We start from the raw sequence: 20,357 nt of genomic DNA, 5'->3' as shown, positions 1-20,357 counted from the left end.
ACAAAGGGGATATTATGAGGTAGAGAAGAAGAGACACATCCAACCTTTCACTCCTTCTGTGTGTAATCTCCAGAGAGAAGCCTTGGGCATAATTCCTGTTTCGCTGCTTGCCTTCTCTCTCTTTTTGTATTAATCAGCAGGTTTTTTTAGTCGTATCTCCGTTACCCTCTCGACCAGCTCCAGTCTTTATCTGTCACATTTTCCAATCTTTGATTTCCTTACATTTTCTCTATCTTGCTAGCTTTTTCTTTTAATATGCAGTTATGGTAAAAGTAAAGTGCACCCTCTGTCTATTCTAAGGTTTTTATATTATCAGGACATAATAAAAAATCATGTGGTTCTTACCAGGCAAATTAGGAAAATGCAACTTCAGATAAACAACAGCAATACAACAATACAAAGGATTTGACTGTCAACTCAATGACTTCAATATGCACAGGTCCTGTGGCTTCAGAACAAGCCAAAATTATCGCCCTTCTGTCACCATTCTTGACAGTTAGTGTTTGTGCCGATATACTGTGTATGATTTTCTCCAAACAAAATTATGGCCAAACATCTCGACTTTGGTCTCATTTATTCAAAGAACAACAGATAATATTCTGAAACCTATAGAATCTATGATCCAACCCTTTTGCAGTTTCTCTGAGCATTGCACGGTGTGATTTTTGGGGGAAGTTGCTGAGATGTTCACTGATGGGAAGATTGGCAGCAATTTTGAATGTTTTCCACTTGTGAATAATCTTTATCAATAAATAGACTTTAAAATCTTTTGAATTGCCTTATAACTCTTCCTAGATTGATGGGCAACAACAAAAGCTTCTTTTAACATGCTCCAGACCAGCAAACTGCCACAACCTTTGCTTTTATAGAGGTGTTCGTTAGGGATGGGTATCGTTTAGGTTTTATCCGATACCGGTGCCAAACCGGTACTTTTGAAACGGTGCCGGTGCTCAAACAGTGCTCAAACCGGTGCTTAAAGAATGGAGAACACAAAATTGGTCCAAAAACCTCTCATGTTCAGCTGTTTTTTGTAAAAAGATAACAATGTTAGCCTTTTCTGCAGCTATGGGGCATATACAGTATCACTCTGGAAGCAGTGCTTAAACAATGGAAAAAACACAAACTTTGTTCAAAACCTCTCATGTTTAACTGTTTTCCACTTTTTCTTTGGTCATTTTAGCCTTTTTGGCCAGGGTGAAGGGAGTATCTGCCATCAAACAAGAAGACAGCCGCATGTAGCTATGATGATGTTTGCTAGTTCACCTTACATGCATTAATTTAATAACATGGTTAGCCTACTCAACGTAAATTACACACGAACAACATTAAGCTACTCACGCAGAGAAGAACGGGTGCTGCTGCCATCATCATCGTCCGTCATCATTTCTGCTACACTGGCAGGGCTAGGGGCCAGGACTCTCCTCTTCGTGTTTTTGGGGGATGTTGCATAACAGGCAACCCACCCGCAGTAGATGTGCTCGGTGTGAGGTCTCGCAGCAAGCTATCAAATACGGCGCATTTCTGGGCTTTTAAAAAAAACGCTATGCGTCGCCAGGTGTTTCATCGGATTTGAGGTGTTACCTCCTTTGACAGTATCACAGTATCAGCTTAAAGCACTTGTTGCAGGCTGCTGAGTTTGCATATTTTGCTGTGAAGTACAACCAGACTTTTGACCGCTTCGCCTTGGACATTTTTAATCTGTAGCTCTGCTCTAAAAGAACGTACGTACCTGGGCCCGCCTACTATCCTCGGAAACGTAAAATGATTGGCTAGAAGTGTATCACAGCTCAGGAAAAAAAAGCACCGAAATAAAGCACCGAAATGTGCGCTGCTTTTCGGTCTGGTTACTACCGTTTATGTCAGAACTGGTGCCATCATGGCACCGGACACTAGGTACCCATCCCTAGTGTTCATACTTGCTGATGACCACTATGCATTGGTTTATTACCACCTTGCTGGTACTGACCCTCTTAATTGCTATTGAAACAAGAAGGGTCTACTTCGTTTTCCACACGTCTTCTACATTTTGGGTAGTTTGTTTGTTTTAATAAATGTCACTGTGTAATGTGTAATGCTTTGTAGTTCATCTCAGGTTATGTGTACCTTATAAGACCTACTAAAGACTGGACTTTTTATCATGTTCTGATATTTAAAATCTATTCCGAATTTCAAAATAATAAAATATGTTAGTGGTTTAAAAATATATGTAATTACAATTAAGTCAGTTATCAATGGGAACTGTACAAATGTATAAAATAAAACAAAGCCATTTGTTTTATAATTTATAATTATATCTCTAATATACATCTAATTTATATCTCAATTATAATTCGGTATCACAAAAAACCCCAAAACACTGTCCATCAGCTTTTAGCACACTATGGTCTAAATAAAAACTTTTTTTTTTAAGTCTGATTTCCACTTTTAAGTGTTTAACCTTTAACATTATTTACATTGTTTTCCTAAAAGATCATACCTTGTCGTCCATTTTAACTGACCTATGTAACTCCTCAGTGCTGTATATGAAACAGATGCAATCACAGTTTTTATACAAGTTTTATAAGAGTTCTGTTCAGCCTATTCTGAGCCTTTTCCTTTATGGCCTGTCTAAAGATTTAATTTCTGTAATATGCATAATCAAGATACTGTGTTTTACCTTTTTGTTAAAGACAGAAATGCATTTTGTTAGCTGTATAGATCAGGAGAATTTTTTCAGTGTCATAACTTTTTATCATAGCTTTTTTTCTTTTTTTATATTAAAAAAAGATCATTAATTTTGACCCACAATATTGTTTGAAGCTCTCTGATGTGAAGCTTCTCCCAGAGAGGGAGCATTGCTTGACAATTAAATCAGAGTTTTGCCAAAAAAGATATTGCCTAGAGTATAAAAAGGTTGTTGAACCATAGAAAAAGCAGCAGCAGCTGTTATGTTTCCTGCTGCACATTTTGCAGAAACACAAAATTCTCGGCATACATCGAATTTACTGGCAGCTAAATTTTTTAACAAACACCTGATGACTTCTGTGACCCTAGCTGGCAGTATTTTTACATCACTGACAAGAAGCCCCTGAGTGAATTGGCCTAAATGCGATTCTCCCTGCAATGCTACAGTACGTGACTATAATATTTGGTTCTAACATTATTTTAAACCTCAGTATTTTAAAGAAACTTTATCACTGTCCAAGCAGTAAGTAATTACGTATGTACAGCTTCAGTTATTTATGACTATATAAAGCCAAGGTTTCCAGGGGGGCAAACTAAACAGACAATGATATTCTTCCCTCACACCAAAAGTTCAAGGCAGTTGGCTGTCCTCCATGTGCCTGACTGAGGAGTTTTTCTGTCTCACTGTGGCCAGGTTTGGTGCTGAGAAAATCACTGTTTTGGGGGGGGGGTTGTTTTTCTTTTCTTTTTGTTAAAGTTCTTATGTTGCGACTGGGCACTACTACTACTACAAATGTCACTGAAAATTGAACCAAACAGAAGCATTTTTACACAAGCAGAAAATTAAAATATGAGATCAGATATAGCACTGGTAAAATAAAAGCGGGTGCTTCTTAAGGTAAGGCCTTGAATTTGTATTACACATTAAATTTTTTAAATATTACTGGAAAAAATCCTAATTACATACAGATACAGATACACAGTTAAGTGAGCATTTAGTGTCTTTTATAACAAAACAGAATATGAATTAGATTGGAGTCTTTACAGGAAATACTGTTGCATACAATGAGCAGATCACATGGATTAATGCCATTTTGCATTTGGGCTTCTATTATAACCGACTGTTACTAATTAACCCCATTTAAATCAGAGAAGGTTAGAATGAGCTGATGATGCGATTTATGCATTTGAAAAATGCTCCATTTATGGTTGTGTAAAATTATGTAAAATTATGATATTATTTTATGCCATGTTATACCCCTAATTAAAGATGGTGAATTATTATGTAGTTTTAGTTTGCATTATTCTCCTGAATTAGAAGAAGCTGATAACTATTGCATTAGTTAAACTGATTTGCATTACATTAAATTGCTGACTTGTTATGAATGAATGATATTGTTTTATGATGCATTATATTGCTGAGTTATAAGAAATACTGTTCGCAGAAGGTTATTGTCTAATTTGTCTGAGTAGAAGAGGACAGAGTGTGCTGGAGTTTTCTGCCCCATTTCAGCAGGAGCAGATAAACAGGGAGCCAAGGTCGTAGCTTAGGCGCTGTGTGAGAGAGAGCATGTGAATGTTTAGGCTTTTTATGATAAGGTGGAGGCACCAGAGGTTATAAAAGTTTGAGCAATGCTCCACCATTTTGAGATTTTGAGGCTGTCTGCATCAGTGTCCATCTCCCACGTGTGTGATCATTAAATCATCGTTTGACTCAACCCGGCCGGACCAGTGTTGTTATTGTGGTTTTTTCTCTTGTCTCCATCCCCAATATTTTGAACCTTAACAGTTGTGATAATGTAAAAGTGTAGCAGACACAGTTCTGAGGGGATCAGCTCTGCTGCCCTTTCTCTCAGCTGTGCAGTAAAAAAATAATTACATGATTGGAAAGAACCCAAACTACCTACTTTCTGATGGGGGGCTTGGGTTGTATGAGAGTCATAAGCAGTGCTGCAAGACAGAAAAAGTGTTACTCCTACCTTCATTTGGTAGAAAGAGCATGATTATCAGGACATGGTGACCGATGAGGAAATGGCTTTTTGATTAAAGGTGAAGTAATCTCTGGTATCAGTTAGATTTTCAGTACCACTTGTAGTAATTCGCAGGCCAATACTAATAATCATCATAGTAGCTTGGGTTTGTAACCAAAAAGTAGTTATTCAACATATTATCAACACATACAGTGGGGCAAAAAAGTATTTAGTCAGCCACCGATTGTGCAAGTTCCCCCACTTAAAATGATGACAGAGGTCAGTAATTTGCACCAGAGGTACACTTCAACTGTGAGAGACAGAATGTGAAAAAAAAATCCATGAATCCACATGGTAGGATTTGTAAAGAATTTATTCGTAAATCAGGGTGGAAAATAAGTATTTGGTCAATAACAAAAATACAACTCAATACTTTGTAACCTTTGTTGGCAATAACAGAGGTCAAACGTTTACTATAGGTCTTTACCAGGTTTGCACACACAGTAGCTGGTATTTTGGCCCATTCCTCCATGCAGATCTTCTCGAGAGCAGTGATGTTTTGGGGCTGTCGCCGAGCAACACGGACTTTCAACTCCCGCCACAGATTTTCTATGGGGTTGAGGTCTGGAGACTGGCTAGGCCACTCCAGGACTTTCAAATGCTTCTTACGGAGCCACTCCTTTGTTGCCCGGGCGGTGTGTTTTGGATCATTGTCATGTTGGAAGACCCAGCCTGGTTTCATCTTCAAAGTTCTCACTGATGGAAGGAGGTTTTGGCTCAAAATCTCACGATACATGGCCCCATTCATTCTGTCCTTAACACGGATCAGTCGTCCTGTCCCCTTGGCAGAAAAACAGCCCCATAGCATGATGTTTCCACCCCCATGCTTCACAGTAGGTATGGTGTTCTTGGGATGCAACTCAGTATTCTTCTTCCTCCAAACATGACGAGTTGAGTTTATACCAAAAAGTTCTACTTTGGTTTCATCTGACCACATGACATTCTCCCAATCCTCTGCTGTATCATCCATGTGCTCTCTGGCAAACTTCAGACGGGCCTGGACATGCACTGGCTTCAGCAGCGGAACACGTCTGGCACTGCGGGATTTGATTCCCTGCCGTTGTAGTGTGTTACTGATGGTGACCTTTGTTACTTTGGTCCCAGCTCTCTGCAGGTCATTCACCAGGTCCCCCCGTGTGGTTCTGGGATCTTTGCTCACCGTTCTCATGATCATTTTGACCCCACGGGATGAGATCTTGCGTGGAGCCCCAGATCGAGGGAGATTATCAGTGGTCTTGTATGTCTTCCATTTTCTGATGATTGCTCCCACAGTTGATTTTTTCACACCAAGCTGCTTGCCTATTGTAGATTCACTCTTCCCAGTCTGGTGCAGGTCTACAATACTTTTCCTGGTGTCCTTCGAAAGCTCTTTGGTCTTGGCCATGGCGGAGTTTGGAGTCTGACTGTTTGAGGCTGTGGACAGGTGTCTTTTATACAGATGATGGGTTCAAACAGGTGCCATTCATACAGGTAACGAGTGGGGGACAGAAAAGCTTCTTACAGAAGACGTTACAGGTCTGTGAGAGCCAGAGATTTTCCTTGTTTGAGGTGACCAAATACTTATTTTCCACCCTAATTTACGAATAAATTCTTTACAAATCCTACCATGTGAATTCATGGATTTTTTTTTCACATTCTGTCTCTCACAGTTGAAGTGTACCTCTGGTGCAAATTACTGACCTCTGTCATCATTTTAAGTGGGGGAACTTGCACAATCGGTGGCTGACTAAATACTTTTTTGCCCCACTGTACATCGATCAGGCATGACATTAAGACCACTTACAGCTGACGTGATTAAGACAGATTTTCTCTTCATTATGGCACCTGTTAGTGGGCGGGATATATCAGTCGGGGTGCTTATGCTGACCCATATCCACTGCTGAAAGCCCCAGCAATGGCACATAAGTATCAGAACTAGACCATGGAGAAACGGAAGAAGTTGGCCTGGTCTGATGCATATCATGTGCATGACCCGGGTGTGTGTTCACTGCTCGCTTGGGGAGGAGGCACCAGGATGCAGAAAAAAGGAAAGCCAGCAGAGGCAGTTTGCTGCTTTGGGCAATGTTCTGGTAGGAAATCTTGGCTCCTGCCACCTACCTAAGCATTGTTGCAGACCTTGTACACACTTTCATTAACATATCAGGTAATCCCTGATGGCTGTGGCCTCTTTCAGCAGGATAATGTGGCATGCCACAAAGCAAAAATGGATCAGGAATGGTTTGAAGAGCACAACAACAACAAGTATGAGGTGCAGACTTGGCCTCTGAATTCCCCAGATTTCAATCAATTGAGCATCCAGGATTCAATTGAGTAAAAGGGGTGCCAATACAATATTAGGTAGGTGGTTATGATGTTATGTCTGATCGGTGTATATTGATTGCACTCCCGTATACATTTGGTTTGTGTCTCTGTTTTCTGCCACCCTTATCTTGTTAAAAAATAATAATTAAAACAGCATTTTACACTTATTTGTACCCCACAAATGGCAGTGACTTAACTTAAACCAGCACGTTTTTCCTCCTAAGACACTTCAGTGCAACACACACACATACATACACACACCCATCCCCGCAGCAGGAGAGTGAGTGAGTGAATGGTTGACTTGCAGCTGAGAGACATGCAAAGTCTCTTTTATTTCCATTATGGCTTTCATGCCTAAATACCACCAAATTCTCAATTCTCAGCCTCCTGCTGTGCATGTTTGTGCATGTGTGTGTGAGTCAAATCTTTGATCTCTGTTTAACGGTAACATACACGGCCTAACGTGTTCAGGAGTTAACATTCTTCTCTTGAGAAAGCTTTCCTTTCCCAACCCTGCAAACATTTTACATTTGTCTGTAACTTCCAAATTAAGACATTACAGATATTGCTGCACAGACAAGACTGTCTGTGGATCTGCAACAGTTACTTACATCAGGAGACAGACAGACAGTACTGTTTATGAACACAAGAGTATTTTTCACTTGTAAAGTTTAAGTTAGCATTGTAACAAGTCACAAATATATTCAGTATTTTTACAATATATAAAATAGTGCCTGAGATTTATCTCAGTATCACCCAGCTGTAACTGTTTTTGCATGTCATGACAGAAATTGAGGATGTCACCAGTGACATCACAGAAACTTAAATATAGATTGCATTTTAGCTGGACCACAGTGAGGATGTAGCTGGGCGCAGCGTGCCCTTCAGTGACTTACACATATTGTTAAATTTGTATTTTGAATCGTGTCAAGGCAACTCGACAGGGGCTGATGTTGCTGCAGTCCTCCTGCAGATTAACTGTGGCTTGGCTGCCAGCATGGTTAGGAGAAGGACATAGAGGCAGGTTCACATAGTGGCAGAGTAAACCTGCAGAGTACCCCTGTTTTGTTTTTGTTTGTTTTGTTTTTTAAAAAACATGGTTTACATCACTCTTTTGCTTATACTCATTTTTGTGATTTTTGCTTTTATTATTGCTTGCATTGACCTTTATTCTCTGTGCTTGTTTCCTCTTGTCTCAGTGTCCTTTAACATGGCAGAATAAATGGGAGGGACCAGAGGAGCCAATGCAGTACCTCAGAGCAGTCGTAACACGGGCCCTCGCCATACAGGTAACACGTGATGGATGGTATAGCAAAAAGACATAATCTGCTGTCTTTCTTTAGGAACCTGCTTTTCACCACAGTCACAAAAAGAATATTTATAAAAAGCAGACAAACATCTATTAACATGCTATGCAATACATGACAAATATAGTGCATTCTTCGTGCGTGGGTTCTCTCCAGATACTCTGGTTTCCTCCCACAGTCCAAAGACATGGAGTTAGTATAATTGAAAACCCTAAATTGCCCCGTGTGAATGTGAGTGCGAATAGTTGTGTGTGTCTATATGTTAACCCTGTGACAGACTGACGACCTGTACTAGATGTACCCTGCCTCTCGCCCTAAGACAGCTGGAATAGCCTCCAGCACCCCCACAACCCTGAAAAGGATAAAAGGAAGAGAATGGATGGATGGAAAAGTGCAAATGTTTTGAGGCTTAATGCTACAATGGGAAATGGGTGCCGAAATATATGGAAAATCAGTACATAAGGCAAAAAAAAAGAGTTGGCACACAGCTCAGTATTTGTTATGGCCACCTTTATTCTGTAACACAGCCTGAACACCTTTAGGCAGGCTTTCTTGTAATTTCTTTAAGTAGTCTTCTGGAATAGGTCTCCAGGCTTCTTGAAGGATATTCAAAGCTCTTCTTTGGATGTTGGCTTCCTTTTGTTCTCTTCTCTATAAAGATGATTCCACACTGCTTCAATAATGTTCAAGTCGGTATTCTGGGAATGCCAGTCCATCACTGATAGTGTTCTACTGTGTGTTTCTACTCTCCAGGTATGTTTTTACTACACTGGCAGTGTGTTTGGGATCATTATCATGCTTGAAAATTTAAACTGTTGCCAATCAGACGCTTTCCAGATAGTATTGCATGGTGGTTCATTATCTGATAGTACTTTGCAGTGTTGATAATTACATAAAATTTTGGCAAGATCCCAAACCCCACTGGCTGAAATACAGCCACATGTCAGAGCTTCAATCATGTATTATAAATGGCTATATACACTCACTGATCCATTACTCCAAAAGACCTATTGGCACTGATTTTCAGTCCAGTAATTTAGCATACCTAAGCATTTTCTCCCTGTTTCCCTTCCTCAAGAATGGCTCCTTGATAGCTACCCTTCCACAGAGAGCAATTCTGATGAGGCTTCAGTAGATGGATCAACTGAAGGGTCAGATGAAATAGAGGACTGTGACAGTCCTGTACTCTACTTACCCAGTTCGCTCAGGCTTTTTAACGAAACTCTATACACCGTTCCGAGATATGGCACGTTTTTGGCTAATTGTTCTTTTGGAATCACCTTGTTCGTGCAAATATATGTGTTGTCTTTTCCACTTTTGTAAATAATGTGTTGGTTCTTTGCACAGGTTTATCTCTTAATGTTAGGTGTCATTTTCTACACATGAATGAATAATAGGTCAGTATTTAAGTGGCTTGACAACCAAAAAGTAACATTTCCCTGAAAATGGTCAGGCACAAGGACTGGAGTGAAACTGAGCGTAAAAGCAGCCAATGCCCAAAGAAAAACACTGAAAGACCTTCAAAAAAAATGTGAAGAACTATTGCTTGAGATCACTTTGAAAAATGAAAAGAAATTGTGGCTCCATAGAAGCAAAAGAAAAAGGCTTTGCACCTTAGTGTGTAACAGTTGTTATCATTTAGTTTTAATTATTTCTTCACGGGCTGAAATTCACAAGAGCCCACTACTATAAGAGCACCTTTGTCCTCAACAACACATGGTATTTTCTGATGGCCTGAGTTAAAAATTGAGATGGCCTTGAGAATCCTCTGTAGTGCTGCTCTCAACGGAAGGAGACTTAAGAAGTATAAGAGTTTTCTAATCAGCCTTTGAGGGATCCATTTAAATTCATCATGCATTTATCCTACCCAGAGCTTTGTCATTCAGCAGTGATGAATATTAACAGATTTCTTTTCTAAAAATTTTAATTCCAAAGGATTTAAAGAGAACCTCGCATTTCAGAGATCATAAAATATGAAGTGGAATTCCACTTTTTATAAACGGATCTCAAAACAACAAGAGGCCTTTAAGCTGAATTTGCGGTACTTTACGTTATGACATACAGGGTGGTCTAGGCAATGTGTTTATTAAAACGCTGCCAGAAAATTTCTTGTTGTTTTCAATAGGGGTACATAAATAAAAGGGGATTATTCTATAAAAGCAGGTGGTTCTGGGAAGTGTCAGCCTTAGGTTGGTGCCAGGAAATAAGGGTTCTGGCGGAAATTCCTCTCTATCTCCGCTCAACTGTGTCTGACTGTACTTCAATATGTTCTGGCAGACTAGAATGCACACATACACCCTCACTTTCAGAAATTATTTCTGTGTGGATGCATTTCATTATCTGCGTGGGCGAGCCTCCCTGCCTCTGTCTGTCTGCTGGCCTGCCTGTCTACCCATCTGTTTGCGTGTATGTCTGCCTGATACTCGATTTTTGTTTTTTCTCTTTTTTTTGCCCTGTCTTCTAGCCTCCCTGTCTACCTACACTCCATCTGTCTTAGTATGTGTCTGTCTAGAGGCTGCGCTGTCCTTAACTGTCTGTTTCTGCCCATCAGCACTGAGTGATATCTCTGTTTGCAGCATGTCTGTATTCTATTAGCTAATCAGCGCAATAAAGGCGGACTCTTCCAGAGCTGCAGCTGTGTGGAGCTGCTGAAGAATAAAAAGCCAACAGCACAGCAGTGCACCCAGACGAACAGGACGACCTTGACAGCACTCAAATGCTTGCACACATACAGTATATACGCACAAATAGCATGAGCAACATCAGCACAACTCGGTTCGCTTTATTATTAATGCACCCAAATCTTTCTTGGTGCATGCCTCGCTTTGATTATGTGTGCCCACATGCGCCCGGTTGCAAGTGTGTACTTGTGTGTATGTGAAGCTAGGATTTATGCACATTTCTTCTTGACATAAAGCTCATCTCAGTTTATCTCTAAAGCCAGTGCAGACTGATTCTGTGGTAAAAGTGAATCTATTAATAAAAGAGATTGGATCTCTATTGGACAGATAAAATGTTTGCTCATTCTGCCTCCATTTGTCAGCATTTTTCTTCAGTTGACATTAAATCTTAGAGCTGAAGCCAATCGGGCTTAAATAATCTTTTGTATTTATAAAGTTTAAAAGCACAGTGAAATCAGTTGTGCTCTGCAACATTTACCAGTAATAAAGTATTTTTGCTTGCCACACAATTTAATAATTTTTTTTATCCCTTATTGTTGTGACACAATAGATGGCCGACATCTAATCAAAGCAGATGTTGCTGAATATAGCAGACTGCATCAACATATTGGACGGGGCTAACAAAGCTCCAAGTCCATCTGTGCAGAGTTACACAAAGAATTATGTTTAACATCACTGTTTGTCTGAGTTAAGCATTTATTTTATTTTACTGTTTTTGCACAAAACCCAAGAATCTGGGAGTGTTTCCAGGATTATTTTTAAAGTTGGGGTGGCAAATCTTAATACTTGATTATAAATACAGTTAAGAAATTGCTGTAGAAAATATTCTGCATGGTTTTTGGTCTCATGCGCAGACCTTGTACAGATATACTTTGGGAAAAGCAGCACTGCACGTTGTTTTGTATTTAATTACTCTCTTACAAAGTGCTGAAACACATACTCATTACTTAAAAGAGAAGGATAGAAATAGAAATGGCATTACATAGAAATACCTTAATCAAGTACATTAAAACTGTACCTCAGAATAGTGCTTCAGTAAATGTACACCACTAACCCTGTCCACGCACTCATAAAATGGCATTGGGCTTTGCGAGGTTTGTGGGCGTGCGTCTGTATGTGTATTATGTTCCCATTAGTGCATAATTGGTGTTCCAGTTTTATCAGCTTGTTGATGCGGTGATAAAAAGGTGAGGCATTAAATGGTCTATTAGCCACATTAGGCTGTGCATTTTATTCTCTCCTTTGTAACCCTTTGGCTTCACTTTACAAATACACAATAACTGAGACAAAAATTACTCTGTCCAATTTAGGAACCATTCCACTGAAAGATACATGCTGGGTCCATGTGTTTTTGGACTGTGACATTATTTATTATTTTAGCTGTTCACCAAAATGTGGTCAAGTTACAGTTACATGATGAATATGAGTTTGAATCTCAACCTTTCACCTTTTATTTAAAGGTTTGAATGAAAATATTAGCTGAAATGTTTTTCTGAACAGTTTGGTGTTTTTAGAGGTTCAATATGTAATTGGACAAATCAACATATTAATAAATACTTTGTAAAAATCCTTTTCTTTAAATGATCCCCTGAAGTGTGGCACTCGTGGCCCTCCCCAAATAATGGTTTTCCTGCTGTGTGTGTGTATGTTTTTGGCCATTACTGCTGCTCCATTCAGTTGTTGTTGATCGACTCAGACCAGGTGATTAACTCTGCAGAATATTCCGCTAATTTACTTCTCAAAACCTGATGGATTGCAACTATTTGCCCCCTTCCTGATTTCTTCGTTTTCTTTCGTTTTTTTTATTTTTTTCATATTTGTCACATTCACCTGTTTCAGATCATCACAACAAGCTTTAATTTTAGAGAAAGATGACCCAAACAAATATACAATGCAGTTTTTAAATGAACAAAGTCCTACGCTGTGTTTATGGAAAAGTCTAATATGTTCTTTCTGTTTTGAGGCTGGTGACTGGTTTGCATCTTGTAATTGAATATGCTTCTCTTTATGGTAGACCTGGATAATGATATGTCCCCTCCTGGAGACTGTCCTTCCACTCGGCTGAATGTTCTAAAGGGTTTTTTTCATAGGAAAGGACCCTGTGGTCATCTGGCACTGTTATCTTCAGTGGATGTCTAAACCTTTTTATGTTGCGGTGCTCACCGGTGTGTCCCAAATGCACTCAATTCTTGATCTGACCACTCCTAAAGTCCCTGCTACCTCTCTGTTGGATTTGTTTAGTGTATGTAGCCTGAGGACGGCCTGTTCCTCCTGCAGTGAGTGCTCCTTTGACAGCATATTTTGGATTAACCCAAACAGCTTCCACTCTTCAGCTTATATCCGGACCTCTGACCTACCTAATTTATGAAAAAATGTAGCCCACACTTGGCCATAAAACAGCTTTATAATTATGTATCCAATTACATCTGAGCCTCTGTTTATAAAGACACCTACTGTGGTTCATGCACTTTTTGTTTGTGTTTGGTTTTTTGTTCAACCCCTCCAATTAAAGCTGTGCTACACTTTAAGCCCATAGTCATTATTTAACTGAAACTAGAATAAGCTCTGGTACACACACAAAAAAACCCCCAAAAGCACATGGATCTAACTGTATGTTTTATTTTATGAGAAGCACAAGCATGTAACGTAAACAAGTTTTTTAGAATTCAAATCTGTGTCGTATTTCCATGTGACATAAAACTGTGTGACGCCTTTGTGTAACAGATTTTATGCCTGCATTATGTGTTAGCTTTGAGTCTTTATTTGTAATTTGCAAAGTATTTGGCTCATTAATCTTTGCGTCTACACGTCTCTCTGTTTCTGTTTCTCTGTCTTTCTTTTCATACAGAGTTGGGTGGAACGTGCAAATAGACAGGCACTCCTGTCAGACATCCTAGATCTATCTGAGCTATTTCACCCTGATACCTTTCTTAATGCTTTGAGACAGGAAACTGCCAGGTAACTAACACACACACACACACACACACACACACACACACACACACACACACACACACACACACACACACACACTGGACACCTTCATAGGGGATTGAATAAGTGTATATATCAATGTTAAAAATACATGTATTCATTTTGCTTTTTTTAAGGACCATGTCCTGTTCTATGGATAGTTTGGTGTTTGTTTCGTCATGGAGGAGTCCAATTGTACAAGCAAAACTACAAGTAAAGGTAAAGCCAGTCATCTACTGCTCATGCATGCAAACATCAGATCCTCACCTCCATCTACAGAAGAATACAATTGCTATAACCAAGGTACACTGGCTGAGTGATAATTATTGGAGAAGAAGACAGCAAGAATAGATACAGATGCAGGTAAGGAGGCAGGAGTTACAAGACTGAAGAAAAAGGAGAGACTGGGGGTAAAAGAAAAGCAAAGAATTAGCCATTGTGCCAGAACTCAACTCTTTAAGAAGGGTACGTTACCCAGAATTATGCCTGATTTTGGGACATGGGGATCACTCAGCTAACCCAAACTGCACTTTTGGAAATGTGCAAAGATCCCCCTGGTGTGAATAAAGCCTTTATTAGGGACAAGGCCGCTGCTGACAGCAGCCAGCTCAGGTCTCTGGTGCGTTTTGGATATATTGTGTAATTCTAGTCCTTTCTGACCAAACAGAACTGTGCAGCACTCCTCTCAGTCATCAGTTATTCATTTTATGCTCTGATTTAAGGGTGATATGACTGTCTTTAATATAATACTTTGAGGCAATACTTCTATTTCTCTCATGCCAATAAAAATTGGCACAGTTTGACATGCGCTTAGTTAAAATACACAAAGAGAGAAGGAAAGGGTGTTGGTGCTGACAAAGAGGCTGCAGCTGCAGGGAGGGAAGGGGAAAACACTCAGACGTCTGACAGAGAAAGTGAAAGGATATAATTGTTGTGAAGCAATGAGCTCTCTCTCACACACACACACAAACACACACACACACACACACAATATGTAAAAACATTTTCTGGATTTGTGTCTTGCTCTCACTCTCTGGGTTTTTCTTTCCCAGATTATGGTGATATAGTACTTGTATGTGTGTGTCTGATTTGACGCCAGAGTTCCCTTTATTGTCTGTCCTACTGTGGAAAATCCCTGAGTCACTAGACTGACTTCACTTGATGTCTCTTTCATGTAGTATGTAGCATGCTAGTTAATCTGGGAAGGGCTCCCACCAGTGTTCAGCGTTTAAGTCACAGAGTAGCTGTTTTCCCGTTGTTCCATTTTCGCGTGTCTGTTTCTCTTGTTCATCTTATCATTTGCATTTTCTTTGTAGATTGGAGGTCTCCAGTTGGAGGGTTGCAGTTTTGATGGTGTCCATCTTTGTGAGAACCAGCATGATTCTCCCAGCGTGTCAGCTGTCCCTACGTGCTACATGGCCTGGGTTCCACAGGTATGCATGTGTTCTTAAAAGAGAGAACCACACTGTGCAGCACCTGACAGTAATCATCTTAAATGTTTTGTTCAAGATTTCCAAAGCCCACAGCAACGTCGTCTTTCAAAACCCAAACATGTACAGTTTAAGCTAATAAATTGTATAAAACAGAATTCTTTTTGTTTACATTTTAGGGTTTTGGCAGCAATTGTTTGCAATTTTATTTGAAAAGTGACACAAATGACTAGATCATTTTTTAAACAGTTGCCAGGTGCTCTCATGTCAGTTGACTACTCTGTTAATGAAGTACTTGTTCTTTGACCTTGGATGTTGCGTTATGGTGGAAATATGAATTTTTATCAAAATTACACAAAGTCTGGAGGACGCTCTGGGGATTTGTGCAGATGGGAGTTTTTTGCTGTTTAGGCTTCAGTCACACAGGTAGAGCCCAGCCAAATATCTGACTGATATGGCTGATATTTGCTAACATGTAACAGCTGATAAATACTAATTTAAAAAGTAATGAAGAGACGAGAGGATCGTCTTTCAACTGCGTTAGAACATTTTTCAGTGTTGATGTTGCATAGTTTGTCCAACAGAGGGCGCTATACAGCTTCAGTGTTGACATTGAGACATGTTTATTTTTAACTTGGATTGTTAATTATTTTAGTAACAATTCATAAATAACATATGAAATAAATAACATTTGTCTGTTTGCCATATTTGTAAAAGACCGAATATTAGTATTGGTCTTAAAAATCTTCTGTCAGTCCCTAAAAAGAATTAGTGGTCATCGTCGGCCTCTCTGGCTTTTTATTAGCACTATTCATGTGCAACATGTCTTTATGGTCAGTTTTTAAAACCCTTCCACGTAACTACAGCCCACAGACTCTTGGTTTGCCGGACACCAAATATATGAGTGCTCCAGAAAAGAATCGCTCTGACTAAAATTTCAGTGTGGACGTCAAGCTTAGGTTTAAGAATTGTTCATAGCGAGTCATCCAAACCATGCAGCAGCATATTAATGTCTAAACTCATGTTGTAGATGGATCGTCTCAGGTCTTCTCTTGCTGAAGTTGGGTCAGTTTTTGGCGTCTTCTTCTTACCATGTGATTGCATTTGTCTCTGCCTATCGGGGACCCGCACATGAACGTTTATTGAGGGGAAAAAAGTTAATCCTCATCCTCCTTCTTTGCTGGGCTAAGAAATGGCTAATGATGTCAGACTTAAGAGGTTGACTGGGCTCTACAGGCTGGTCTTGAGACCTTTCGACTGGTTGGCGAGTAGTTGCTGTGAGATTGGTTGCAAAGAGGCTACACTGAAATGCGATTGCTTTGATCTCTCTTTGCGACTGATTTAACCTAGAGGCAGCCAGCAAGTTCCAGCAACCACTCGCCAACTGGTCTAGGAATTCACATTTTCCCTAGTGACCAGAGTTTGCCAGGTCTTCACTGACCAATGACTGAAGTTTTATATGTTTTATCTAATCAGTTACATTGCAGTGGCAGAAAGTTGTCATTTATTTGTTATCACGTTTGTGAGATATGTCAATTTTTAATCATTTAGCATGAAACTCTGTGACTATACAGTATTTGTGCATACTTACGCTCATACACTAAATTTCTACTTCATCCTAGAACTCTGTTGCTGCCTGCACTGCAGCAGAGGAGAGTATCTGTCTGCCTCTCTATACCAGCTCTGAGAGGGTGAAGGTGGTCACGCACATCTCTCTGCCCTGTGGAGCGAACCCCAACCAGTGGATACAGTGTGGAGCTGCTCTTTTTCTCAAACAGCAGTAAGAGGACGGGATCTGGTTGTGGCGAGAGTCACAGAGAGAAAAAGGATTTTCTGTGCTCAGTATCTGACCAGGGCAACAAATAAACCAGATGGATTGTTAGCACTCTGATATGTCAGGGTAATTTTTCAGTGACGCGCATTAGCTCATAGACCAAACCTTTTAAAACACATTTGCTTTATATCATATCATTTGTATAACAGAGTACAAGGGAAAGGACCAGAGTGAAGGAAAACAGGACCAAAGAATAACTGATGCTTTCTCGGGTTGTGCTACGACACTAAAACTGAATAAAAAGCTAAAAGACAAACAGCGGTGATACTGTTAATAAACTATACATGCATTATTATTTGGATCCCAAGAAACACTACTACACTAAAACTGTCAGTAAGTCTTGCTACTTCCAGTCTCACAAGAAAATTGTGTTTATTACATATTAAAAAATGTTTTTTGCATAGGCATTGTATTCCCTGCTGTACTTTTGGACGTATTTATTCAAAATAAAGGTAAAATAAAAACCATCTTTCCTGCCTTCAATAGAATAACATTGCTAAAGTACTAAAAGAGATGTGTGTGTTTGTGCGTGGTGTTTCAGAATGGCGCTGACCCTCCGTCACATACTATTAGTAGTCAGAACTGTTTGACAGTGAACTGTACAGATCTCAGTTCACTGTGTTCTGCCTCTCCCACAGCTCTGCTGAAAGGGGCTTTACAGACATGATGCACTTCAGTGTCAGTTCTCTTTCTGTAACGCAAATACACACACATGCACAAGTTAGTCCCTAACCTCTGTGTGATTGGTTCTGAGTTGAGGTTGAACGGAGTCAGTGAAGCTGTGATGGATGGCCGCTGAGCTGCAAGTGTGGGCGTGCGATTTGGAAGGTGTGTATGGGCGCTTGTGTATGAATCCAATCATAAGCATCAAGCTTGATTGATGGCTTAATTAAGATTCCCCCCTCCCCCACTCACTTTTTCAATTTTTCTCATGCCTTTGCGCAAATGTCTGTTAATGTCAGTGTATGAAAGTGTGATCACATCTGTGTGTGTGTGTGAGGAGACGGAGAGGAGAGTTGAAATTAGGGAGGAGCGGGTATTGTGTGTGCACTGCAGTGTGACAAAATGGGAGTGAAATGGAACAGCAGGTTTAAAAAAGAGAGAGGATTGGATTTCAGCGAAACATGGCCCTCTGGGTCAGAGAGGGAGAGCGAGCGAGCGAGAGACAGACAGAAGGATGGAGGCAGAGGAGGAGAGAGGGAGGTGATGATGCAGGGACGGGAAAGAGCGAGAAAAGGGCCGTAAAACTTGGGCGAGAAAATTGAAGAGAAACAGGAAAATGAGTGTGGCTAAGGTGACAGGGTTTGGGAGGACAGGTTAAAGGGAAAGATGGATGGAGGGAGTGAGGACAAGTAGTGAGTGAGTTATGGGGAATCAACAGGGGAGGGAGAAAGTGAAACACAGGGAGCTTATAGAAAGGTTTATACCTGCTACGGTACTGGAAACACTGCCAGTTTGTCCTGTATTTCCTTAACAGCATAAAGATCTTTAATGTTTTCATTAGATTGCACTGTAACAAGTCAAAATGGGAATCTAAAGGCTGATTATTTTCTCTCTGCTCAAAAATGAGACGTTGAAATTGGATTCAAAACAGTGAGCGCTGTTTCACAACTCTTCCTCGCGTTTTGATGACTTCTAATCCTGTAGGCAGCGGTGGAAAATTAACATCAGCATTGCAGCAGAGGGGGGAGAAAAAAAAGGCTTTTGCCAAGGGCTTGTTTCCAAGGTAATGTGTTTACAGAGTTTTGTCTTTATCTCAAATTAGCATTCCAGGTTTGAGAAACTATTGTGATAAAACTCCTGCTGCGACGGTGTTCAGCAGCTGCCTTTGCAGGTTGTTTGTTTGGAGTTCTGATCACAAACCCACACGACATGAGTAATCCGGTGAAACGTCAGAGCAATGATGTAAACGCGGCACGCTGCAGATTCCTGCGATAGACAGATTTCTGATTTACCTCAGCAAAGCATTGTAATCCGTTTGTAAACCGCCACGTTTAGTGCGCGCATAGCATTCAAAAAACTCCCACTTTTCAATAATAATAAAAAAATCTTGGCCTTTTCTTTGCCTTTGTCTTGACCCGCCCTCCATTCTTCCCGAGCTTCCTCCATGACGTCCACAAGTGTTTGGGGATTTTCTGTGTTGTTTAAGCAACAATACAATAATGCTTATGTAAACCGTGCATATGTGAGACATAAACATTTTGTTTTCTGTCTGATAATGTCTCTAACACTTGTGGGGGGCTTTTTCGTCCAAATAAACATGAGGAAATAAACAGGAATGAACAGGACCTTGTCATTTGTTTTCCTATACTGTAAAATATACAATCAGGCCTCCTCAGATTGGAGTCAGGTTTGGTCTACGTTTAGTCTTCCTTTCACGGCGTGTCGAATGGTATTTTAACTTTTGGCATTCAGCATGCTAACCAGGCCAACATGTGTTGGCTCGCCATAAAACAAGGCTGATAAAATATCTGCTTCCCAGATTTTAAAATGTTAGAGACACTCCCTTATTGGGCACTTGCCATATTTTAATAAGCAGTACAGGACTGGAACCTTCATGGGCTTCACAATTTGATTCAGAAGTCTCACTGCGCTGTTTTCCCAGTAAACGACAACAGAAACGCTTCAGTGTGTCCAAACTCAACAGAGAGTTTTCTTCAGGGGTGGGAAGTGAGAGGAAGAAGCCAACACAGTCAAGCCGGATGGAAACATGCAGAAAATACACTGCAGGAGAGCAAAATGGAGGAGGTGTAGAGAGAGATGCGAACACTACTGGCAAGGAGGCAAGAGAGGAAAAGTGGGATCTACCTGGCAGTGAGCAAGTTCGATTGACCCAAAGGCAACAGCAGCTGAAAAATATTGTACCAAGACATGTTTGCTTAATGCACGCTCTGCAGCTGTACATATAGTGTCTGTTTATCTTTAAGCGATATTAAAGTTCCTGGTGATATGAAAAGACCACTTAATACTGTCATATTTAATGCTTTGTACTATTTTATCATAGTGTCAGATCCACTGGTTTCAGACTGGGTCTGCCACACCCCTCATCACAAATACTGCCAGTTGTTACCTGTTAATTGTCCGTTATCTGTTCAATTCCAGTGTTAGTGACTGAGGAGCCAAAGATAGTGGTTTTT

At 40.2% G+C, this 20,357-nt stretch overlaps 1 protein-coding gene across 5 annotated transcripts in view; it reads left to right on the top strand.

The window, feature by feature from the left end:
- Positions 1-19,424, top strand: part of dync2h1 (dynein cytoplasmic 2 heavy chain 1) — a 125,844-nt gene extending 106,420 nt beyond the window's left edge. For 4 of the 5 annotated variants that reach the window (XM_082501972.1, XM_082501973.1, XM_082501974.1 and 1 more), the window contains 5 exons: positions 8,195-8,284; positions 13,832-13,941; positions 14,094-14,175; positions 15,273-15,389; positions 17,009-19,424. In XM_082501972.1, coding sequence (XP_082358098.1) covers positions 8,195-8,284; positions 13,832-13,941; positions 14,094-14,175; positions 15,273-15,389; positions 17,009-17,170 — 561 coding nt within the window. In that variant the 3' untranslated portion in view covers positions 17,171-19,424. Of the gene's footprint in view, positions 1-8,194; positions 8,285-13,831; positions 13,942-14,093; positions 14,320-15,272; positions 15,390-17,008 lie in introns of those variants that run through there. The other variant, XM_082501975.1, reaches the window with a different exon arrangement.
- The last annotated feature ends 933 nt before the right edge of the window (positions 19,425-20,357 follow it).

This window comes from Aulonocara stuartgranti, assembly GCF_965226115.1.
Source record: "Aulonocara stuartgranti genome assembly, chromosome: 14".
Classification (NCBI taxonomy): domain Eukaryota; kingdom Metazoa; phylum Chordata; class Actinopteri; order Cichliformes; family Cichlidae; genus Aulonocara; species Aulonocara stuartgranti.
Note: the sequence above shows the minus strand (reverse complement) of the source record. Positions and strands in the feature narration are given on the sequence as shown.